The 26775-nt window shown below is 37.1% G+C and overlaps 1 protein-coding gene across 1 annotated transcript; it reads right to left on the bottom strand.

The window, feature by feature from the left end:
- Positions 1-1565: 1565 nt before the first annotated feature.
- Positions 1566-25360, bottom strand: lhfpl6 (LHFPL tetraspan subfamily member 6). The gene is made up of 4 exons (XM_043251173.1): positions 25132-25360; positions 23883-24387; positions 2707-2805; positions 1566-2275 (listed from the first exon to the last, which is right to left on the bottom strand). Exons 2-4 carry the CDS (start codon positions 24265-24267, stop codon positions 2157-2159), a joined length of 603 nt encoding a protein of 200 aa, XP_043107108.1. The 5' UTR covers positions 24268-24387; positions 25132-25360; the 3' UTR covers positions 1566-2156.
- Between the last annotated feature and the right edge of the window lie 1415 nt (positions 25361-26775).

Below are 26775 nucleotides of genomic sequence, written 5' to 3'. Positions count from 1 at the left end.
TATTAGAAACCCAGTGCGTGATAATGAGTAAATAAGAAGCTTATAGCTGTTAGGCTATGACTCCAAATGTGATCTCAAATTGCTTCCCTGTGGGGTTGCACTTTAATTAATGCAATATTTAATTCATGAGATATTCTGCTGACTGCATCATTATGTGAGGTCTGTCACACGTGTGGTCATTTCTGCCAGTTAATTACAACCTTTATTTAAATAAAGGGCAACTAATTTTACCTGTGTGTCTGGACTCATTACCTGGAAACCAGAGGCATGAGGGGACAAATGAAACTGCTTGGATAACCAAGCATAACCAACATTTTAGTTATTCTGTTTTTTTAATTGGTTCACAATGGATCTACTTAGCTATATCTTTTTTTTTTTAATAAATGTTGTTCAATCCTGATGTTGCAAACGAAAAAAGTGAAACAAGGCACACAATTTCTCATGTGAAGTAGACTTCACATATGGCATTGATAATGGCATCTAAAATGTTTATTTAATCTATAACTATTCTAACAATTTCTGTTATGGAAAATATTACTGCTAGTGTGGTGTCAAAATAAAACTCATGAGATGATGACTCCCCTGCTCTGCAAATAACTACATTGCATCTAATCTAGTGCTACAAGCAGAATCCTTTATGATATGAATAACCAGTGTTTCTAAACTAACAGCTTATTTGCAACAGAATTTGAGTTCAAGATCCACATTAAAAGCATCACCAACTACGTTCACAGAATATGATATTGGTTAAGATTAAAGCCATTTTGTGTGAAATGGATGTAATTTTGGTAGCTGCCACGGATAATGTGAATATTAGGAAATATCTGAAAGACATCAGACTTTATCCAAAGACTCAAAGTGTAGAGACAGTAAACCGTCCATCATAACTATTGAAGCAAAAGAGAAACGCAGAGGTGAGATGATCCTAATACATACAGGCAGCTTGTTTTCTCTGAAGTCTAACAGATTCTGCTTGTCTTCGGCAAGATATACATTTGTTAAAACTCCACGTGTAACATTGATTTTCCGTTGCCTTACTTTTACTGCAGCTTTCCACAATTGGCCTGTCCTTCTCACTGACAGGTCTTCTCCACTCAGTGTTAAGTGTTAAACAAGGATGAGGTTTGATGAAATGGTGTGATTATCGGTAACAGTTCATCTTCAGGCAGGCATTTGCATTTCTAAAACAACAGCTGACTGCAGTGTGTGTGTGTGTGTGTGTGTGACGGTTTGCTGATAGTGCTAAATGGGAACAGCGGATAGTCAATAACTTCTGATCAGCCTTTACATCTTCCCACAGCGTAGATCCCTGCAGTTTCGCATTCCAGCGGCGAATACTTCAGCACTGCATCACCCTGTCGGAAATTAACACCAGGCAATCCATCACTCCAAAAGAGAAAGATACACGCAGGTTAAAAATACACAGATCATGCAGATCAGAAATTAAGTACCGCATTTCTGTCAGAGCAGATAAATAAAAGGCATTACGAAAAACAAATACGCCAACAAAACCCCCTAAATGAACATTTGTAAAATGCAATCCTTTAAATGTGAATGCCCAACAATTCAGAGTTTTTAAATGACAGCATTTATTCACAAATGCAGTGAAATATAATGGACATTTACGCGTGTGTTATATAAAAGTGTTAAATACCAAACAAAGGTCGTATCAGACCTATATATTGTGACGTATATTATTGCAGTGGAGATATGCAAGGCAATAACAGGACATTAATGAAATGCATAATATAGAATAGGTTATTATAATAACACAATATGCCAAAACACAACAACTTAAACCACCCAGAATACTTCACTTACACAAACACGATAAAAAAAGCAACATATAAGTGATAGTAACACAGTAGGTTCCTTTCGAACACAAAAATTCAAAAGTCAAACGGTCATCTGACACATATTCCATTTTTAATGATACTGGCACCACTTTAAATGCAAAAGATCCCAATGCAGGTCAAAGATCAGTCTCAGGTGGGAACTGCGACGGAGAGGTCATCATTCAGTCATGTCTTCCTGTATATGATACGCGTTCGGGAAGTGCGCTGGATGTAGAAGCTCTCTGAAGTGAAGAATGAAAGTCATGCACCACATACGCTGCGTTTATAGTTTCCTCTACCGTTGTTTGGTCTTCCACACGTTTAGTAAGGGTAGTGTTTCTGTTTCTTCCCTGCGAAACATGCCATCCACGTGCACAGCAGCATGGCCACCACAGCTCCAGCCCCGGTGCAGTAATAAGCCCATCCAATCTCACAAGAACCTGAAACAAACATCAAGCTCAACATGTAATACTCAATACTGATTACGTTCACAATATATAATGCGAGGCACAATGCAATATATTTTTAAATATGACTTTTTTAATGCTATTGTATAGTTGGCATACAGGTGACATTTGGATGATTGATAGCACTAATAATTATACAATATACACACACGTATACATTTCGATTTTATTAATTATCATTTATCAATGTTGTGCTGCTGTTTGTGTGCAACTCTTAGGAGGATTATTTTGATGAATAAAAAGACAACAAAGCATTTACCTAAATGTACTGTTACTTCAGATCAATTTAATGTGTCCTTTTGGAATAAAAGCATTTTTTCCCCCTAAACAAATCTTACTTACCCCAAACTTTCAAAAGGTGAACATAAAAATCGGAACTTTATATATCTATATACCAAACGTACCAAGATCGAACTGGTCAGAGCTGTTGCCGCATGTCTGTCTGACCTCTTCACTGTCCCACCCTAAAGGGTACAGGGCACATCCCGATCCGATCAGCAGCCCTGCAGAGAGAGAAAACACACCGTGAATACGTAAAGAAGAAGAAGAACTTCATAACGCGAGAGCTCACATGGTTTCCCGCTGTGCGAGGAGGAGAGCGAATCTCTTGAAAAATAGATGATAGCCATGAAAAACAGCGTTTCATGCATTTTGTCATTGGTCTGAAAAGCTATTATTTGTTTTACTGCAAACAATGCAGGATCATTAGCTCATTTTTTTCCACATTTGACACAGATACTCTATCACACGCAAACACAAACACATACCTCCGTGGAGACAATAAAGCACAAATCTTGTTTTCATCTGGGCTCAAGATCCAAACAGCTATGAAAATATGATAATAAATGCAGCAAGTAGCTTATTTATAAATGAGCTTCTAGGGAATTCTTTCATAGTTTCCCTTTTATGCTCTTACCAATTCAGCAAAAATAAACAGGCATGTAATTCCCACCAGAAACATATACAAGTTTCAATATAGCTACTCCTCTCCAGTGAGCTCTAAATTTTTACCAGAATATTTCCTAATAAAAAAACCCGCATTCGCCTTCATCAACCCAGTTGTAAGTCTTTTTATACTTTGTATTTATGGCATATTTCTATATTCAAATGATTATTTAGATATTTAAAATGAACGTTATTATGTATTAAATTAGATAAGATTGAAACTATTGGTCAAAAGTTTGGAATAATTATGTTTTTTGTTCAGAAAAAGCTATGCTTTACACTACAACTCAGTATTTTGGAATAAGTAGTAAGAAGAGTTCTTTTAATTTGTAACAATAGTTTACAATATCATTGTTGTTACTGTATTTTAAATGAAACCAGTGCAGTCTTGCTGAGCATAAGAGACTTACAGTGTAATGAAACACATTTAGCAGCTAGCGCAACCATGCGGTGTGCATATCTATGCGTGTCATGTAATATTCTGCTTTCTTTGTGTCTGGTTACAAATGATGGGTGTGTGTGATCTTCTCAGGCTGTCTGTGCCGACTAGTTGTTGTCAGAGATAATGAGAGGACAGAGAACTGAACACAAAGAACAACGCCACACAAGCTAAAGCCCAGTAACAGTCAGTGGAATGATTCGCTTTCATTTGTACTTAGACTTTGATGTCACAGACATTGTTTGATATAAAAAAAAAAAAGTCTAGATTCCGGTATTAGTATCCCAGCTCTGTAGGATTTGCTCCTTGTCAAACTTAGAAAACTTTCTGTCTTTAAAATTCTTCAAATGTCTCCTGTTTCCTCCAATTCAAGCAGTCCTGAAAATCCATTACATTGAATCAGGCACTTACAAAAATGACATTCTACTTCAGAGTTCAAAACGGCAAAGGAATACAGAGGGAAGGGAAATAAGCTTTTAGTGCCTCTACTTTTGTTTCTCAGAGGCAATCAGAGAAGTTACGAACGAGTAATCGATAACTTGATATTTGGATAGTTATTATGTGTATGCGAGAGTGTGAAAACAACGCAGACTTTGGCAGAAATTAACTTCTGGAGATTGCATCCATACTCCTTTCACCTCGGTGCGTGGTCGAGCACGTATGGCGAGGTTTGTAAAGCTGCGAGTACAGCAGTTCTGACCAAGACAAAAATGGACCATTGCAGTGCTGTGAAACGAGGTGGGCCTTTCGTCACTGAAAAGGTGAGGAAAAATTGACAGTGATAAAGTGAACAAGAAGGACGAAGTGCTGCACACTTATCTCTGTGGCTTGCAGCAGGCTTCTGGTAGAATGCAGCAGTGCCTTTTCAAAGTCATATTATCACTAGCATCTGGAAATTTCTCAAACGGTATAGTGTATAGTCAGCATATACTAATGAAATCGTATGCTAGTCAAAGTGTGTCCACTAAAACAGAAAAAATTGCTCTTGAAAACTAGTTTTCAATTTATCAACAAAACAATATGCAATACAAGCACACAAAAAATGTACTAGACAACTAGAATGAGTTAGACACATTATAAACCAAGCATGCACTAAATAAAGTATGTAGTAGTATATGGTAATATAAATTTAGCAAAAAGTAGTAAAACTAATATGCATATACTAGGTAGCGCTCACTATAGAAAATCTACTATCTGAAAGACACTGCATTACACAAATATAGCGTTCACTAGAAAAAGTACTTCACAGCCTGAAATACTAGATTACTGGATTACAAACAAAAAAACATGGATGGACTAATGTAGCTGAACTAGGTAGACTGCACAGCAAAACTATCATGCACTAGGTAGCATTCAAAACAAAAATGTACTACAGAACTAGATATTATGCATTATAACACAAGTATGCACTAAACGGCAAATTGGTACAATGCACAATAAAACTAGTATGCACTGGGTAGGATTCAAGGCTGAACTTTGTGTGTTACAAAACAAGTGTGCACTAAAATGTAGCGTATACTAGGTAGAGTGTACAACAAAACTAGCATGCACTAGTATGCACACAGCGAAAATAATGTGCACGTATTATGTATATTACCAGATCTGAAATAAACGGTGGTCATGTGGACTCACAGATTGAGCCGCAACAGAGCTCAGAACGAAAAGAACCCAAAAGGTACTTGGCTTTGACTTGGAAAAATGAATGTAAGGAACAAGGTGAAAAAAACCGTGGAAAGTTTGACTCATTAGATAATGATCTCATGAGATGTGCGTGTTTACTCCGTATCAGTTTCAGTAACAGGACGAAAAGGGCATTGTGTGCAGCTGCTACATGTTTGTGTGCAGCATCAATTTGAAACAGAGAAAAGTGTGTGTGTGAGAGAGGCATAGGAGAACACAATCCAGCATAGGAGGAGGCGCTACTTCTGAGCATTTCGTCTCGGAGGATTCTCATGTTGCTCACATATAGAGATCAAGCTCTAACCTGAAACCCATAATCCTGTTTTAAACCCTCATCTAAACACAATTCTCTCCCTGCATGAAGAATGCCAAGGTCTGAATTGTCAATCAGGTTACAAAAACAGTGATCAGCTTCAATCTTCTTACTCTCATGTCAAATGCTTTGCCAATACTTGCGATTCCAGAACCTTACAGTGGAATAAGAAGGTTTATGTCAAGAGGATTAGCATTAGATAATGTGTATCATGCAAAAAAAGGGTTTACTTCACCATGGATCCATTTATTTTTTTTTAATATTTCAAAGTAAGGCTGCACAATTATGACAAAAATCACGTTTGTTGATTATTCCCTTGAAATTGTAATTGTAATAATAATTTTTATTATTTTATTTACATTAAATGAAGTTTATACCATCGCTTGAAGCAATCAGAAGTAATAGTAATAAAAATTATATTTTTAAGATACGTTTCAAATTTTTGTAAATAACTAACCTGGGTGCATTTTTATTATCTAAAATTATATTAAAAAGTAAAAAAAAAAAAAAAAAAAAAATTATATTATATATATATATATATATATATATATATATATATATATATATATATATATATATATATATATATATAAACTCAAGATTTGATGAAGAATTTTAAAAAGTAATAATTAAAGCAATAATTAATAATAACAAGAAGTATAAGCATAATATCAGTAATAATTAATATTATTTTGTAATAAATTTCTAATCTTCTGAATTTTAAATATCTCACCATAGATCCATTTTGAAAAAAAAGACTTTACATAGTAACTGATAAGAAAATGTAAAAACGTACAGTATAAGCATAAAATAAACAGATAATTGATTTAAAATAATAACTCATTTAAAATAATCAGAAGGCTTGTTAAAAAGGACGAGGGACTGCAACCCCTTGATAGGGCAAAACAACTGAATAGGTTGTTTTCTGGAGGTGATCCACAGAACTGTACTTATTGTGTAATGCAGCAGATGGTCCACTGTCAACACTATACAGAGCTCACACAGCCTGACAACACCGCAGGATATGAGAGCGCCAAGACACAGTCTTCAGTGGAGACAGGACAGCCGAGGTGACCGTCTTATCACAAAGAGCAACAACTCTGATTGCTACTTACGCAAGCTCTCTTCGGTGAGTGCACAGATAACGCCTTCATACTACATTTGAAGTGTTTTTTTGCCAGAAAAAAAACAGAAGCCACACTGTGGAGGAAGGGACAGCAGTGCAGTTGCAGCCTTCAAGAGCTTGCATAATCTGAAAGGAATGACTTAAACTTCACATTTCACTTACAATCCAAAAGATCTGCTGTAGGGAACGTGTGGGGACCAGTCACTTATGGATTCAGTAAACACTCCAGCACACAACGATAAGACGTATCTCTTAGCCTGACAGCCGACAACATTCCACTTTCGTCTCCACTGCAATCAGTCATCTCATTCTCTCTGTCTTTTCCAAGTCTTAAGTGAGAAGAGAGGATATCACATCAAAGAAATATGGAAATTAAGGTCTGCAGATTGGTAGTTGCATGGCATTTTCTATCGCCACATTAATTTTCCATGACCCTTTCTGAGACTGGGCCACAGACGTCTACAGAACTTAAAGAAAACAGGGAAAATCCCATTTTAAAATTCATGATTACAAGAACCTTTAAAATATAATAATAAAAATAAGAAGGATTATTATTATTATTAAAATATCATTATATAAATGGACAATATATATATATAATTATTATTTTTTTCAACTCTGTGGCCCGGCCATTCTAATCAGTTTAAGTGCAAAAATGTGCAAAAATTGTATTAATTATAATAATACTTAACGTTGCCTGCAAAACAACCAGATGTATAATTCCACATGCATGTGGAATTCATCATAACTCTTTGTGCGTTCTCAAATAAATATACAGATTTTATCCAATTACACCACATGCTGAAAATAGAGATCTTGAAAATAGCACTTCTGAAGTTTGTGTGAAGTTTCTCCAGAAGCATACAGTCTGATGTACACATGTTTGATAATACCGCTATCATCGATCATGTTCTGCCCCTCCATACAGTTTGGCACCGGGTAGGCGAACAATGTCAGACATCTAGCATCTCCCTTTGATGTCGGCATAAATCTGCCCTTCTTTATTAAAAAGCCCTGGCAGGCTGCGATGGCTTCTGATTGAGAACAAAACCCAGCTGGTTCTCATTTTATCGCTGAAAGCCGTCATTGCTCAGAACTGAAGTGTGCTGTCCTAACACAGCCATCATTTTCATGGAAGGGAGGCATTCATACAGTACTGGTGGGTCTTACAGGCTTTGGGATTTTTTTTTATCATAGAGCTCTTTCATGACCTAGATGTCTGGCTCCACGCCTGCAATGCTACTCTCTTCTGCCCACCCACTTACACTCCCTCTTTGCACCACAGAAAAATACCCATCTCCAAGGTTGAGGAGGATGAAGAATTGTGTTACGCTAGCTTAAAAATGAGCTTCTCAGCCTGATCATTTGTTAAGTGCTCAGATATTCTGGACCATATACTAGAATAGACAACCCACTTCCATACTGATAAATATCTCTGCTGAATTGGTGATACAGCAAAATATATTTACTAGCTAACGCAAGCATTGCATTTATCACTGCTCATACTTTGGCTTAAAAGCCTGAACCAGTGTTATTTTAGTTTTATTATCATCAAATATTTAGAAATTTTACTACTTTTTAATGTTATTTTTTTTACTTTTGCAAGTTAGTTGCAAAGACAAATATTTTTTCTTTATTTTATTTCAGTTTTATTTAAGGCATTTCATTTCTACAACAAATGAATGAATATTGAATTATAAATGAATATTCTAATAACAAACTGCCCGGCGGGCACAGGATGTCAAGATAATGTCAGGTTGACGTTGAACGTTGCACTTTGAGAATGAAAATTGTGTCAATATCAGTATTTAACACCAATTTGATGTTGACTGATTTTGATTGTGCAATCTAAAAACAACAAATATTAACTTCAGCTAACATCGATATTAGGGATGTAATGATTCACTCAACTCATTCACGATTCAATCTGATTCACAATTTTTTTTAACAAAATGAGATTTAAGATGTTATAAAATGTGTTCTTTTTGCTTCTAAAAAATGCTAAAATTTTCTAAAGACATATATAGATATTCAGTCCATTATAGACTAATGAGGTTTTCTAACTTAAGCAGCTGCAAAAACAGCATGATGATTAGCAATGCTACTGTTGTCTCTCTCAGGAGGGAGTGTCAGGTCAGAGATGAAAGACCTTGACCAATGGGTCAATGTGAGGTCTGCGAGTTTAGACAAAGTCCACTCGTGTTCTCATGAGCAAGCACTTCTGAGGGACGATGAGGCTCCAGACAGGGTGCCATGTCAATCAGCTGAGCCTACTAAGGAACACAAAAGGACATATTTTTCATATTTACTGAAATAACACTATTGCATATTTAATGAATGCAATTTCATTTTACAAAAGATTTGTGTTGCACAGAAGTACATTATTAATACAGGTTTGGAATGACATGAGCATTTGTAGATGATGACAATTTAAATTTTTGCATGCTGACCAAATAAAAAAGTATTACTTTTGCCAGCAAGACTGAGGATATGATTTGGTGACCTGCAAAAGCTCTTTCTGATTACAGAAACAGCCCCAAAACAGAGACGGTTCTTGGCTTTAATGTCACTCATCTAGATGAGACGCTTATGAAAATGGTGCCCTGAAGGCTTCGTATGACCAACATTGGTCTCCATGTTCATGCATTCCCCCTGTCATTAACATCAGTGTGCGACATCTTGGTTGGAAGATCTGATCACAGATGGCTACATTACGGCAGCATATGGTAGAAGAGCGTACCCACATAGACCATCAAAGCCAACTTGGACCTGAAATTAAGGTCCCTTGAGAACGATGCAACATTTCTATTCCACACCATCTTCCTGTTAAATATTACAGAATCGGTTTTCGTTTCATGTTTGGTCAGTTCATTTGAGTTGCTCCTTCCACAGATTAACCTACTTGCTTTAAACTCAAATTTGTGTCATCATCCACCTAATCTTCAGGTTCATGTGACTTTAAACCAACTGATCTCTTTTAACCCCAAAGGAAACAAATTTTCTTATTCTTAAATAAATATAATAAATTAAGCATTTTGATGATTAGACCGTAGGGCTTTCCCAGACCTCCTACAAGATCTTGAGTGGGATTTAGGATTGAGAATTAAATAGGGAAAACTAAGGCATTGTTGTCCTAACCCACACCCTGGCTGGGTGTTTTGAGAAAAAAGTCTATCAAAATCAGGTTATGATCTGAAGTACTTCTAGAGCCTCTCTTTCAACACCCTAATGATTTCACTAGTTTCAACATAACGTTCCAGCAGATGTTGAGTTTTGCTTTTCTTTTTAACCCTAGAGAGAAGGAGAGGTTTGTTGAGTTTGGTTGAAGTCAACAATGGAAACATCTGGATGCAGTTACAACGCAGTACATTCCCACATACAGGAGACGACGTCATTTTGAAATCAGCAGGAGAGAACTGAGAAAAAGAACCAATGGGAGGAACCTTCCCAAAAGACCCACAACTTCTATCCATACCAGATGCTAAAATGACACTCGAGAGGTTCTGGGAAAAAAAGAACAGTGTTTCATTGTTCTAGAAGCAGCACTAGAAGTGTGTCATCAAATATCAAGTGACTGAGAGAGTAAGAGCTGTTAATAACTTCATTCACCGCCCATAAAACTTGAATGTTTAAAGTTTAATTCATCCAAAAAGAAATTCTGGGATGATTTACCCACCTTCACATCGCTACAACATGCATTGTTCATCTGTAAAGCATAAGAGATATTTTTAACTAGTTTAAACCCCTTGGATTTTTACAAAATGCTAGTAAACTAATAAAGCTAATAAACTCATTATAACACCAACAAGCACCAATTACCAAACAGCAAATAAATAAATAAATAAGTAAATAAGCTCTGCCACAAACTGATCCCATTGGTTGAGCCAATGTTACTGTTGTTGGGCAGGTTGTGCTGCTTAAACAACAAATGTTTTAAATTGGCCACAGAGATATAAACCTAAAAATTGTTTACTTGTATAATTGTACATGTTAAAAAGGGATTTTAAAGTGGTAGTTAATTATAATTATAATTCTTTCATTTGTCGTTCCAAACCTGTAAGACCTTCATTCATTTTCAGAACAAAAATAAGGTATTTATATATTTCAGATTTCATCAAAAACATCTTAATATATGTTCAGAAGATTGGCAAAAGTCAGGTTTGGAAGAGCATGACTGATGGTGAGTAATTAATGACAAGATCTTTATTCTTGGGTGAACTATCCATACTACACTACATTTTTTGACAACTTCAATGGAATTCAACAATTTATATTTAAATCAAAATTCAGTATACTTTAAATGTTTCCTGCCTTATACTTTGTCAAAATGGAATTTTAATATCTCACATGTAAGGTTTCTGCCATGTTTAAGAAGTCTTTACCCTTTTAATATTTTTCTCCCTTTCAAGATGTGATTTAAAATAGAAAATGCGCTTTGATCATGGAAGATCAGTGGAGCGGGAATCTGAAGGGTAAAAAACAGACGGGAACGAATGACATCAAAGAAAGTTATGGAAAACATGTAAAGGTGTGAAAAATCACTCCCAGCATCATTCCGGTGAAAAATGCCTGTGTGAAGTGAGGTACCGCATTAGAAAGGTGAGGAGTAATTTACACTTCATCAGAGTCGGTTACCTACTAAAAAGGAGAGAAAAAGAGAATTCAAGGTCACTGACTAAAAGACATGCATCACAAGTAGAGTCATCATCAGCTCGGACGTGAGAAAGAAAATCCCAGTTAAGCTCATAGGAAATGGATTTCAGTGGGATGGATAGCAAGATACCCCAATACAATTTCGCTTTCTATTTCTCCTGTGTAATATTCAAGGTTTGATACTCTGCCATAATAACAATAATAATAATAATAATAAAGGAAGAAGAAGAAAATACACACAGCAATAGAGGCTGAATTGGGTGTCTTTTGCCCTCCAGCTTATAAAACAGTGATATTTTTGGCAGAAAATGATACCACACACAGATACGGCAAAATAAACACACCCAGAGGTTTCCATCAGAAACATTAGAGAAGATGAGAGCGTAGGCTTCAAAGATACGTCAGAGGTTGATGAGACAAACAGAGTGAAAGAGAAAAAGAAAATGAATACTTAAGGGAAATAGACAATATTAAAATGAGATATCTGGGGGTAGGGGAGTTCAACTAGGAGTGTCACAAGTTATAACGATCTTCATGATAAATTATTAACTAGATTTTTACATTATCTGAAGCCACTATTCTTGGGTGCTCAGGCCGGTTTTCAGCATGTTGCAGGGTTTTTTTGTTTGGTTGCTTATTGGTCAAATAAATAAAATAAATGTATGAATTCAAATAATCTAAAAAAATATACACATACTTTTCAAGCAGCAATATTTAAAGTATCATTCTTTAGCACAAATTAGGGATTAGTTAGCACCACTAAAATTGCAAAATGCACACCCTCATACTCACAGAAAACCTTGGTTGCAAATCATGGAAGGACTGCCAACTAGGAAATTAAATCTCTAGTTTACAGTCTACTGCTCATGTGAAGAATTGGTGTGTGTGTGTGTGTGTGTGAGTGTGCGCGCAAGAAAAATCGTCCATCACAGGTCGTCCTACACTGCCACATTATGCTGTGACAGCTGTACCAGGAGTTCAAAGAACAAACTATGACTTCTTGTCGTCCCCCGAGACTATGCTGCCTTCTCTGCTCAAGAACACACAAAATAAATCAAACAAATAAAATCGCTTTTTACTACGTCTCTAAGCATTTTTATCAACACAAAGAAGAATGCTTGCCCTCCTACAGGTCACAGAGGCACTGGGGTCAAGAGTGATTATCTTCCTATTGATCTGCGTCCCGTCATGATCAATACTGTGTCCTTTTATTCAGCTTGCGAAGGTGACCTCCACTCTCTTTTCTTCTTGTAGTGAGCTAAACGTGCTGTAAAGTTGCAGTAAAATAGGCTCTCAAGCAACTGGCAAAGAGGGAAAGTTAAACACTGCTTGTGATGCAAGTTGTTCAAAGTTGTTCATTTAGTACTTTGACAAATTGACATTTTGGACATATAAAATAAGCCTTCAAAAATCTGGTGTCAGTTCAGTTTTGTTTTGTTTTTAATAATGAAATATTTGTATTCAGCAAGGACATGCTACATTCATTACAAGTGTAAATAAATACATTCATATAGTTATATTTCCATTTCATATGAATGTAGCTGTGTTAAACTTTTAAAGAATGCTAAAAAAGTATTACAGTCTTCAAAAATTGCAGCAAGACCGTTTTCAATATTGATAATAACAAGAAATATTTCTTAATAATCAAATCAGCACATAAGAATGATTTCTGAAAGATCTTGTGACACTGAAGAATAACAGTAATTTCAAAAGAAAAAATTGTAAAAATAAAAATAAAAAAAGTATCTAAATGTGTTAACGTTTCATTGGGTTGAGCCATAAACCCAAAGCCACTGGCTTTGAATAGACTAAAGTCAATCATAAGCTACAAAAAAGAACATCTAAGATTGTCCTGTTAAACCACTGGCCCTTGTTTCAAACTGAAGAACATTGTTTTTCTGATTATTCCCAACCCCTCTGACTCCTATCCTTCTAGCCTAAAGAAATCAATGCAAGTATTGCATTACTAAAGCAGCCCATCTTTCAGAGTGATGCAAATCTAATATCACTTCCTGAGGTTAAAGGAAAACTTAAGTGAGATGTTTTTTTGCATTTACTTTCTAACAGCATAATTTAAGCACACTTACAAAATGGAAAATCAATAGCTTTTAAATCATGCACAGGAGGTTAACCGAACCTGCAACATCATGAAGCCTTCTGTCATAAAGCTTGTCAAAAAAAAAAAAAAAGAGATGCAAGAGATTGCAATCAGCGTGTTAGAAGAACACGATTACACTGGCTATTAATTTGTCAATTAATTGATCTAATATGGCTAATAATTTATCAATGGGGCATCCATAGCTGTAATCCCAGTTACCTAAGTAAAATCACTTTAACGCATGGCAGATCTACCCATTTGTCCACAGGAAAGAAAATAACTGCTCCAAGCATACAATGTTTATAAAACACTAAAGGAGGAAGTTCTAGCATATAAAGAAGCTTGTCTTCTCCTCATCTGACTTTCTCTACCAAGCACTTTTCAATCTATATATAACTGCACTGGGCAAATTACATCTCAATTACCAGAGCGCTATCTGTGAAGTGGCCTGCCAGGGATGAAGGGTTTCTGCTGCCAGGGCTCGTCATGTCATTGTTGACTTCTGTGTTGCCAAGTCAACTGGTCAGAACATAGACGGAGTGTTCCAAAACTTACATACTTACAGTCTGGAACTCTTCATAGCAATTACGTCCGTTTCTAAAAATTCTGACATCCTGTTGTGTCTATATGTGGGTGGGCAGGTGGATGTTTACGTGCAGTCCAATCAAGGCTCATTGCCAGGAAGTGCAGTCCTGTCTTATCAAAACCCAACAGTGTGAAAACAGCGAAAGACCTGCACAGACTCAGACCTGCTGTTTTAAATGGAATTTTCCACGGCCGACTGGCTTTTTTTGGCAGCTTTTGTGATGAATTGGCTGCTGTTTGTTAAAGTTTGCATGAAAAGACGCCAGAAAAGCGTGGACACAAAAGGGACCTGTAAAGTAAAATGGTAAAGTCAATTTGAAAAACCTAATTTAGAGTGTCCTTGCACCACTAACAAAACAAAGCTTACCTCACTAGATTTTAGTTTGAACACAGAGGCATGTGTCCTTCTCAAAACCATCTTCTGACTTGCTCTTCACAAAATCCTTTGACCAAAAGACAGACAGGCCTGGCTAAAATTCCATGACAGCGACGTGTGAGAAAGTAATAAAGGATGAATGGTCTCCAGATGACTCTTTCACTCCTGTTGAGGGATTTAACCTTTGAACTAGGCCAACGATCCTTTGGAGCACAAGTTAAGATATTTTTATGAAATAAAAGAGCTTTCTATGCAGGGTCAAAAAGCTCTTGGATTTCATCAAAAACATCTTAATTTGCGTTCCAAAGATGAATGAAGGTCTTGCATGTTTGGAACGACAGGAGAGTGAGGAATTAATGACAGAATTTTCTGTTTTTGTTGAATTATCGCTTTAAGAGTAAAATAACAAGGCACTACAAAACTATTATTTCTGCAACTGCTTCTAGTTATTAAAGCTCTGCTAAACATCTCTTTTTGGTGTTCCGCAGAAAATAACTAATGGGTTTGGAAATAAATGATTGTGAGTAAATGAAGACTATTTGATTTTTTTGTGTGAAATATCCCTTTAATAAAGCAGCTGGGGTGAGCAGCTGCCTAGACCGAGGTGTCCGCACTGAGTTCCGTCATAAACTTTGGCATTCAATCCCAAGACGTGATTGACAGCCCTGAGCCGAGCTCAAGCGGCCGGCCAGCCGCTGCTATCAGCCTCGTGCACATGATGTAAAGCCCCACTGTCACCACACGCCGTTACAGACCACCACAGACTCACACGGGCCATAATTCTTATTTCAATCAGCCTGAGAGTGAGGAACGAATGAAATGGTGAGAGAAAAGGACAGGGAGGAAAAAAAGCCACTGGTGTGTCCTAAACTAAGCTCAGGAATTAATTTGCTATCATAAAAGCCAGCAACAGCTGGGAATGCTTTTATGAACATAAATGCATGATTCCTTTTTTAAAAAGCCTGTTCTTTTTTAAAATCACACTGCGGGAAAACTTCACCATGTCAGTGTGTGTTGCAGAGTAAATTAGGAATGCTGTTGAAGAGAATACAATATGTCTGCTATTTAAAATTATATTAGCCAAGTTTGTAACACTATCATTCAAAAGTCTGGAACAGGTAAGATTTGTTTATGTTAATATTGTGAAAAATTATTACATTTTAGTATTATTAATTATTTTGTAATATATACATTTGATCTATTTAATTATTAATTTCTTTAAACCTGAAATGTAATTATTAATTAAGCAAGAGTTGACCACTTAGGTAGGAGATCAAGTCTTCTTTTTTTAATTTTGTTCATCACACAAAGCATATGGCTTTGGAAGTCTTGCAATATATAGTCAATAATTGATAACAAAAATGCTTGATATATTTATAATATATTTTGGTGCTTCTCTGTCCTTTTTGTCCAGAGCAGCACATTCTTTGATCTCGGTTCTTTTTCTATGTTCTATAGAAGAAATCAAGCCATGAAGTTGAGTAAGCAACAGAATTTTCATGTTGGCTTTAAGGCTAAAAACATTTATGGGCTGCTGCACAAAAAAAAAATACACATTCAAACTCAAGAAAACAGTAAACAGACTGAAAAAAATCCTCAAAGCTCTAATGGTGCCTCAGAGATAGCACCTTCTGGTTGCAAGAGACTTGAAGAGATGAAAACTCTTTGCTACTGAGCTTCCTTCAAATGTGCCTGTGCCATCTGTGTGAATCCAAACCTTTCTTCTCTTCTGCTTTATCCTCAAAAAATCTCCCTCTGCCACACTGTTGGATCGGTCCCTGAGCTAGGAGAGAAAACTATTTATTTCCTCTTTTACTGTAGCCAAAGAATGTCTCTGCTGCCACAGTCGTGGACCTTAGAGGACCATCTGGAAGCCTGGAACATTCCAGCATGATTGCCCTGAGGAGAATGCAGACCTGCATTCCAATCTGAGGGAGGGAGCCAGGCCGGAGAGGGACCACGCAGAGCTGGAAGTGGACCGAGCCAAGTTCGCCATGGAACTTCTCAAAGTTCTTGAACACAGAGGTTTCTTTGTTCACTTATCCATGGAAAGTTGGATTTGTTCAAGCGTGTGTGTGTGTGTGTATTTGCAAAAAGTTAATAACGTCTAGCTCATGAGCTTCTGGATAAGAAAAAACATTGCGATAAGAAATTAAAGTGATAGTTCACCCAAACCTGAAAGGTTTTATTTACCCTTATGTCATTCCAAACCAGTACAACTTGTATTCTTTCTTCTGTAGAACATAAAGTACCTCAGTGTTGGGGTCTAACATCATTTTAACATAATGACATACAAATCCACAAATCTTGAGTAATACCACTTATTTATTCTACAAAAAAAACCTTGTAAGATTGGGCTTGTGATGAATTGGTTTATCCATTTTACCAAACTGAACCATCTGTTCATGAATCAGACTGATCTGAGCTAACTCACTGATCCAGTGAAAATGGTTAACAGCTCACTGGAGGGAATGATTAGGAGTGAATAATGACTTAGATTTCAGTCAATATTTGTTTGAAGTGGTATGTAACTACTATTTATCCCACTTTACACCATTTTTGAAGCATGAAACCCTCAGTTTTCATAGAATGAAACAGACTGGAAGCTAAAAATCCTTCAAAATGTCTTCTTGTCTTTTGCGTTCTGCGGAAGACAGAAAGTCATGCGGGCTTGAAACAACATGAAAAAGAGTAAACGTCGGGTCAGCTATGTTAACATCAGGTCAACAACAGTAAAAGGCCAATATATCAGTGTGCTGATAGTTTTGTTGGATGATGACAGCGAAAGGAGCACTAGATACTATTTAAGAGATGCACAAGCAGACTGAGGACATGGTATACGGGCAAATATGAAAAAGTATCCGGACGCTCTTTCATGCGCTGCACACACCCACACGCTCACATATGCTATTCTGAGCATCTGAGGATTTGAACATCCCCGCTCTCTTGTGAATCACTGCCTTTCTCAATTATGTGAGCTGGATTCAAGATATGCGCCTCAAAGCTAAAATATCATACTGGATTTGAAGACTGATTTCTTTAGCCAGTTAAGTTTCAATGAATAATTCATGAATAAAAGATCTCCTTCCAGCACGTGTTCGCCTGACTCCGGTTTATCAGGCCACACACACCCACAACGACACTCAAAACAATGGGAACACAAACCTCTTTATATTCGACACACCATAGCAAACTGATTCTGAATCTCATCATCCCAACCAAAGACTACAGCACAGCCTCATTTGTGACGCTGTCCATATTTTTTGAAATTTTGCATCATATTTAGGGATGACAAGAAATTGCTGAATACTGATACTATTCATAATTTGTATTCATATTTAAAAAAATTGTCTTTGAAGTAGATACAACTGACATCTGAGTGTCACAAAAATATTCCTTTTATCCCGACCCAATAAGTGAGCGAATCGCTCCAGAGTTAGTGGTAAGAAAAGGCAAAGATTTTTTTCGAGCTGAAGAGGAACTCATGCAGCACGCCGCTTCTCTTACAAGAATGTAAACACATGCAAACACCAGTCGTTGCCGTGACCTACATATCCTTACGGCTGTGTACAGTTTAGTCAAAGGGGCCGATATTGCAGCATGTTGGAAAGGTTTCCGAGTCATTTCCTGAAAGAGTCACGGAGGAATCATTTCTTGTAAACCGTGAGGGTTTCTTCATGAAAGTTAGATTGGCGAGCTGATGGTGCCCTGCTGCTCTCACCTTGTTTTCTCTGGAATCTAAGCGTCTGCTTTGAGGATAGCATCTCTCCTAAATATGCCTTAATTTATGTGTGTGGGTCAAATAACAAGAGAGAAAAGAGAACTGCAAGTCTCCTAAATGGCTCCTAAAGCAAGAGCTGTTATTGCACATCTTGTTTAATGACCCATTTTTATTTCCCAAAGTGTAAAATATCCCTATGGCTGCACTACGCATTAAAAATATGTGATGAGAAAACACTTACTAGCATTGAGTCATGAAACTGCACCTTGATATCAATTTGTTTTGCAAGTATCTAGGTATATTCATTACTTTAAATGCATTTAGTTTAATATTTTAATACATTTAAAACTGTTAGGAGTTTCTGTATTTTCTTGGTTGAAAGGCAATAATCACATTATCTCCATTTAATTTACTGTAATATTATAATTTTGGATGAATTAGTATAAACAAAAAAATTTAAAATTAAATAAATAAATAAATAAAAACATATATATATATAATATATATATATATATATATATATATATATATATATATATATATATATTTCCCCTCACATTAAAAATGAATGATTTACATTTTCTAGATCATTGACAATTAAGTACATTTTCCCTCAATTCCAATTACGGCAACATAAAAATACAAATTCTCACATTGTAATAATGTGTAATTTGTATTTAAATTTAAAATAAATGTAATTTGTAAAATTTCACATTATTGTCTTTTTCTACATGTACTTTGATGATTTGTTCAAATAATATTCATTTGTTAAAATAATAATAAATTGTGACCATTTAAATTAATGAGACACATACCCGATAGATTACAGCAAAGAACATTTTAAGTTACGTATGCTCTATAGTCATGAAAATAAAAAAAAAAAAGTTTGATTTTGTGCTGTAATATAACTGGCCTTGTAAGATTTCTAATCTTGCATATCATTTATGAAGGATAAAATGTGAACTGAAACTCGATCACAATAGGCTACAACCAATGGTGTCGAGTTTACAAAACATTATCGGTCATTGATTTCTGAGAAAGACAGTAACAGATTTGCTTCTCTTCTGGCCAATTCAGTTCACTGCTCTTTTTCCTCCTATTTTCCAGCAACATTCCAAACATTCCAAAGAGTCAACAGAATTTTTCAGACAGACGGGAGGACAGTAAAGAAACTGAGAGTGAGACATAGTGAGAGATGTGCACCAGTACTGGAGCCAGTAAGTCTCTTCCTGCTGCTGCAGCTGTCTCCATCAGCTGGATCATGCCTGTCTTTCTCATTCACACCACCCTACGCCCTCTCATCTCTCCATCCGACTCTTTCCAAGCGCCCAGGGGTCAGCACGGGTCAGCTAAAACCAGCGTATACACCCTCAGCTAAGTCTATTCCCACACTACCACAAATACAAGTTGCTCAAGCACACGCGTGCTTCCGTTTACCGCACAAATGTACACAAATCAGCAGTTCTCAACGCCCGTCCGTTTATGCAATTAGAAACTTTCCAGCGTGACTGATTCAATATTGTCAATTTAGATTTAAACGAGAGTGATTTACACAGCATGCAAACGTGATGCATTTGACATCTGAGCTAACAGAGGGAAAACAGGAGGCAAAGTTTCACAGCTCGACAATTTTGCATGTTGTGCAGTGCACCGTGACCAGACGTAATGTCAAGGACAACTCTGGTAAAGTTAATCATTATTGTGACACATAGGCTGCCTAATGACTTTAGGATACAAGCTAAGTCCCAAATTGTTCCAGTTTCTGAATTTAAACATTTTCTCTGAGCTGCATTGACCCTCTGTTGGTATTCGCAGAAAATTTACGGCTCAAGAAGTGAAAGCTTACAGTAAGACAACTGCTGCTGGATGGATTACTGAACCGTCACGTCTCAAAGCTTACTAAAGCGCGCACACACACACACACACACGCACGCACGCACACACACACGCACACACACACACACACACAGTTGTTGCCACCTGACTTTTTTTGTTTTCCTCAGGGTAAGGTTGTATAAGATTTCTCCACTGTAAATATGACAGCGTGATCTCTGGAATGAAGGGCCCACAAAAACACAGAACAATTGTGATATTCAGAAAAACTGACTGAATGCGAACAGGCCTTATTTTTGTCACTTGAACAACTGAAGGCAAAGAATTCACAAGTGAGTCTATACATATACACATGAATACAAAAAACTTGAAATCTTGTGCTTACCAGTAATGAAATTATTCACTTCACAATTTTCTGATTTGGCGCTCAAGAAACATATCTTTTAATAATCACTGTTGTAAACATCTATGCTGCTTAATATTTGTGTGGAAACTAATACTTGTTTTCAGGTTTCTTTGATGAATAGGAAGTTTTTATTTGAAACAGAAATAATTTGTAACAGAAAAAATGACCTAGCTGGGTAAAAGTATTTATTTACTAATTCCAAACTTTTCAAAACTAGTTGATACATATCCAGCAGTTTTAGTAGATCTTTTTTTTTTTAATTGTCAGGGGAGCCCAAAAAGGCTAAGAATAAGACTAAATATGAGTTCACATCACTTATATATTAATTTCAGAATATACTGGTATATTTGGCAATGCTAAGAACTACTAATAGTATAACAGTATCTCATCACTTTTATCATAAAAATCCTTTCCACAGAATAAATTCTAGCTTGAAACCACTGCGGAAAATGCAAAAAAAAAGAAAAAAAAGTGATGCGGACTCTAGTGGGCATAGTTATGGTTCAATGAATGCATTCTTTTTCATCTTCTACTTCGAAATGCATACAGGGCAGCGAATGCTCAAAAGTAAAGAGAAAAAGAAGGAATAAGATAAGAAAGAGTATCAGAGAACAGACTTTTGATAGGGCCATAAGGCAATACATAAGGGACGGAAAGCTTGGGAGAAATCCAAACAGTTGATTTTTGCATTCGCAAACTGTAACAAACTCATCAAGCAATGTCATTACAGCAAAGTGAGAAATATCTCCCAGGAGCTGGAGTTGTTCTGAAAGGATGTCCTCAGTATTTCACTAATGTGATAAGAAGACATTAAAGAGTAATTGAGAAAACACCCAGATCCCACTGAGTCATATCGGCAGATCTCTCAAGCGAAAAAGACTCATTTCAAGGTCTTGGGTTCTCATTGGCCGGGATTCTGACAGTAGCTAGACGGATCCCATAAATCCTATGTTATATTCACTGTAAGAAACACATGACTGAGCCAACGGTCTTTTTCAGGAGAGCGTGCGTGACGTATGCAAACATGCAATGAGTGCTGTGAAGCAAGACGTGGATGTGAGAAGAAATCCAATAGTATACAGGAACCATAATGTTCATTCAGAACGCTCGGACAACAATATACTTCCAGAGTCTGACCTATTAACAAATAATATTCCCACCTAAAAAAAAAGAGCAAGCAGAAGAAGTGATACAACTATGTGGCATCTGGCATCTATCCCAGAATTACTTTGTCCTTAAGCGAGTCTCTATCGCCTTTACCGCATCAAGTGATAAAAACAAAATCACAGCCTTCCAGGATAAGGAATAACTGCAAACAGGAAATATTTAGTTGCCCTTGAATAAAACATTACAAAGAAAGCAGGTGTGCGTATCAAAGTGTGTGTGGAAAACTAAAGAGAGCACAAAGGAGGAGGAAATATGAAAGAGAGAAGTGTTGCCTACGGTCCCTCATAGAGAGGTCATGTATAATCAACCTCTATTATTCCCCATCTCTCTGAAATGGAGCAAAGTCACTGCTCTGAGGCAGGACAAAAGAAAAAGAAGAGAGGGTGATGTAAGTCATAAGGGCCTGTGAGGGGCCCTCCTCCCCCATATACTACTCATTATAAAGCCAATCGCTTCATAAGCAACTCTGTTACTGCCTCGCAAATATAAAGATCTCGTAAAAGGACAGTAACAGGAGCTAATTTATTCCGTTACCTCCTGCTCTCTCTCTTTTTTATCCTGTGTACGTGTGTGTGTGTGTGTGTGTGTGTGTGAGAGAGAGCGAGAGAACAAGCCTGGATTTTGCAATGCACGTCCTCTTTCTTGACCATTAAAAGCTTATTTGGCCAGGACTAGTTTTTCCCCGAGGAGGTCAGGTAAATTTGTGCTTCGCAGACGTTTGAACAAGACCATTTTTCCCCTCATTCCTCTGTATAAATTACTGAGCAATTTAAATTTTTTGGGGTCCTGGGAGAAATCGAATGCTGTCGGGAGAGGAATGTGTGTGATTACGGTATATTATTTTTCACAACGTTTCTCCTCATTTACTTTGACCTTTGGTGAATGCCGTAACTAAAGCTTAAATTTCTCGTTTCACTGCCTGGTGTGCCTTCATGATGGATTTAGACCTTTCGGGTGACTTCAGCTTGCCATCTGGGTAAAATAACAGTTGGTGGTTCAAGTACTGCTGGTATTGCATTTGATTTGAAAAGAATGTATAACAATAGAGAAAGTAAATCACAAGCTAATCAGAAAAGTCACAGTAGTAGAAGCATCTGGTCCGATTCTGTCATTTTTTACTCACCCTGATGTTGTTCCAACCTGTATGCAGGTGAATGGACACCAGTGATTTTCGGACCCCATTGACATTCATTGTATGGATCAAAAAATGAACACTAAGATGTTATTCAAAATCTTTTGTGCTTCACAGGAAAAAATGTCAGAGCGACATAAGAGTGAGTAAATGATGATAGAAGTTTTGGGGTGAACTATCTTTTGAATTGTACTGACTTTTAGTTTGTAATTGTACCAAATTTTACACAATATGCCTACCTCCCATCCAAAATTGGTACATGAAATCACAGACATTCAGCGTTAACAACTGCACCTCAATCATCAAAAAACCAATAGCATCTGACCAGTACTAAGGACATGAAAGGAAACTCTTGTTTGCTTTTCACTGTTTGTTTAGTTACCAAGCAAACTGAAACTGATTTTCACCAGGGTGTAAATTTGGTGTGTTCGCCCAAATCAACAGGCTCCTATGCTCACAGGATGACATGAATCGTAGCAACAGAATGTCAAAACAAGCACACCAGGTTGCACTAAGAGGATGCGGTTGTCGTCATGTGTTCCCGTTTAGGAGCTGCTAAGTACTTGCGTCTGGGAAAGACGCAAACGAAAGTGTGTGTGAGAAGTTGCAGCGTTTCATTTGACTATGCAATGCATTTACAAGCATATTCATCCCTTCTTCTGACAACCCACCATCCAACCAACGAATGCACCGAAAATGAGTAGCTGACCATTGCCAATACCAACTAACTACTGTAGAAAGTAAGATGGCTAATATATATCTCATATTAGGTTATTCTTATAATAAAATAAAATTAAATAAGCCAATAAAATACATATTAAGTCAATATTAGATTGTTTTTCCTAATACAATATATATATTTATTTTATGTTTTTATAGGATGATAAAGATGAAATATCAGCCGTTTTATCAGCATGGCCAGTATCAATATATCACTACTCAAAACTACAACAGTTGCCCATTAAATAATTCATCTAGCTGTCACACTTTTTATCTCTCAGTCCATCTATCCACTCATTCTGCCAACTATACATCCATTCATCCAACCATTTCTCCATTTACCCATCCACTGAATCTCCAGTCAAGCTCCTCATAATTGAACTCACCTCCCACAAACTGTATCCCTCCTGCCACTCTTCCGATGGTGCGAGAGATTAGATCCGTGACACAGCATCCCATGATTGCTGTGAGAGCCACCAGGAGTAGCAGTCCGCAACCTGTCCCCGTCACCACCGTGCAGATCCTCCACTCCAGACTTGGGATGCCCTGAAAAGAGGCGTAGCGCCCACACTGCTCCAACATAACCGTCCCACCACGGGCTTCATCCCTTACGGGGTAGGAACAGCGGCGAAACGTTCCAAACGACACTGGCTTACCCATCTGCGACCCAAGCAGCCAGTATGGCATGAAGAAGCCTATGCAAGATGTGGCTGCACAAAGAAAGGACAACAGGGCCCACACCACACCTGCACATGTAAGACTAGATGCCATCACGCTAGGCTCAAACTTTCATATAGATGCAAAACACACAGATTTCAGGTTGAGTGCGGTATGCAGAGCTCCTAAGCCCACCGGCCTAGATCCTCCCAGCATCTTCCTGCTCGGTTACACCTGAGGAAATAGTAAAAAGTGTGGGAGCGTTAGTAAAACCGTGAGACATCTGTTTCCAGCCATAAATCTGAAGATCTGAAGTGACAAGCTCTTCCAATTGCATAAACTAGAAGGTGTTCAATTTCTCATGTCATTTTCTATCTGAAGGAAATTGATGATGAATTCACAAAAAAAAATGTAATAGACTATATGTAAATGTTTAGCATACATACTAAAAAAAAGCAAACATATAAAATACTGTTTACATAAAGTGCATACTAAGTAGTAGTAGCATTGAGTTATACACATGCTAGTTCCCACATATTTTGATCAACAACAGATTTTTCCAGGTTACTACTAAAATTTTAAACAGGATTTTGAATATATATATATATATATATATATATATATATATATATATATATATATATATATATATATATATATATATATAAATGAACAAAGCTAAACTATCGCATACATTATACGCATCACGTGCTGTACGACAATACCTCAAAGAACGGAGGGTGAAAGAAGACAAAATGGCAATGCACATATTACACACATTTACCCGCATGCATTCACAGACATTTTTATCTAATGTCTTTGATGTGGATAAAATGGAAAAGTTAGCGGACACGTCGTCAGTCGTCTATAAATAACCATTCGGAATGTAAACAAAAAGGAAACACGTATGGCGCACTGTCATGTGGAAAGTCCAAAAGTGAGTCAGAAACTGAATCAAGCATGCGAGAGAGATCTTACATGTCCGTGTCGTTCACTGAGTCCGATTCCACTTGATTTCAAATACTAGACAAAACGCGGCGTATACCGTCTGCTCTCTTCTATCCGTTCCTGCGCGTCTCTGAAGTCTTTAACTCCGCCGTCTAGAGCCCACTTACTGCACGTCTCTGCTCCGGACTAAACCGAGCGTGTTAAAACCGAGTGGGAAAGAGCAAGCAGAAGCACCAATCTCCAGATCCTCCGCCCAGGGGCTGGTCTGACAATATGCTGCGTTTCCCAAGACGACGCGAGACTCCGCCTGGCTGCCGCGAGCTCTCTCAAAGTCCCTCGTCAAAGTCAAAGTAATTTCATTTCTGTTCTCCGTGGGAGAAAGGGAAATATTTATAGAAACGAAAAACGGCGTATCCAGCAGGCACGACGAAGAACATAAAATCGTTTTTTAAGACTAATACTTCTTTTACACCGTGAGTAGACGGGGATAGTCATTTCACAAATTAACGATAAATACTGTAAATAAAATGGCCTTTATGTGTCCATAGTGAAACATAACGAAAACGGAACAATACAAATGATAGTTCACATAAAATGCACAATTTAGGCTATGCGAAGTTTGCAATGTAAGTTATTTATCGCAGTGTACAACACTGAACGATTCTCTCACAAGCATTTCAGCCGGTTCTTCGAAACCAACTTTTCCAACGTTCGCCATAACGAGTCCTGAACAGGGGACACTTGCATGAACTTAGACGCCATGTCAAGACTAAAGAACTATAGTTTTACCAGTTGCCAAGAGGTAACCGGTTTTGCTTTTGTAATGCAAATAAACCAGTTCATAACTGAATTTTAAAAGACAAAAACTTTTCAAGACTAGTCTAAAGAGTTTACGGACGTCTCAGCCACACCATTGGCTAAGCGCTGCATTTATAATTGAAGGGGGCCGGGCGTGATCACATTTAATCTCTTTTCCTCTTTTTAATGGGTTTAACCAAAAATGAAAATGGCGTCATTAATTACTTACCCTCATATCTTAACGCAAAATAATGTCTTTTTGATGAAATCCAATAGCTTTCTGATCTTGCGAAGACTGTTAAAGGCCCAGAAACGTAGTAAGACACTGCATAAATAGGCCATGTGACATCAGTGGTTTAACCTTAATTTCATGAAGCTAGAATGCAACTTCATTCAACGATTACTTCTCTTCCATGTCCGAATGCACATTCACAACATTACTATGTTACTATGCTATACGTTTCGGGAAAAAATATCTTAATTTGAGTTGTGAAGATAAACAAAGGTGGGTTTGGAACGACATGAGGATAAGGAACTAATGACAGAAGCTTTATGAACTATTTTATAAAGAACAGAAAGCAGAAGACTGCTCACGCAACAGTTTTGTACATTTGGATCGCAACCAAATATAATATTTTACCCTTTGCTTTTACCATGGCTTATACGTTGCCTCAAACGTTATAAAAGTATTTTAAAGCCTTTAAACTGAACATCCTATACACCTGGAAAAAGAAAACGCTTTAACCTAAGAGACATTTATGCAAACTGCTGAGTTTTAAACGTTAGCCTGGACATCGATCACATGCATGCTGTCACACTGCCTAAACGCCACATAAAAACTGATGTTGCATATCAAAATGGGTCTGAGGGCAGCAA

The sequence above is a fragment of the Puntigrus tetrazona genome, chromosome 10 (genome assembly GCF_018831695.1).
Source record: "Puntigrus tetrazona isolate hp1 chromosome 10, ASM1883169v1, whole genome shotgun sequence".
Classification (NCBI taxonomy): Eukaryota; Metazoa; Chordata; class Actinopteri; order Cypriniformes; family Cyprinidae; genus Puntigrus; species Puntigrus tetrazona.
This window is presented reverse-complemented; position numbering and strand designations above follow the sequence as displayed.

What these genes read in the sequence shown, in the direction of transcription:
- lhfpl6 (XM_043251173.1), bottom strand. Translation starts at nt 24,267, where the DNA reads ATGGCATCTAGTCTTACATGTGCAGGTGTGGTGTGGGCCCTGTTGTCC. An exon ending in AGGGATACAGTTTGTGGGAG is followed by an intron (nt 2,806 to 23,882) that starts GTGAGTTCAATT and finishes CTCTCTCTGCAG; the next exon opens with GGCTGCTGATCGGATCGGGA. An exon ending in CTCTGACCAGTTCGATCTTG is followed by an intron (nt 2,276 to 2,706) that starts GTACGTTTGGTA and finishes TGTTTGTTTCAG; the next exon opens with GTTCTTGTGAGATTGGATGG.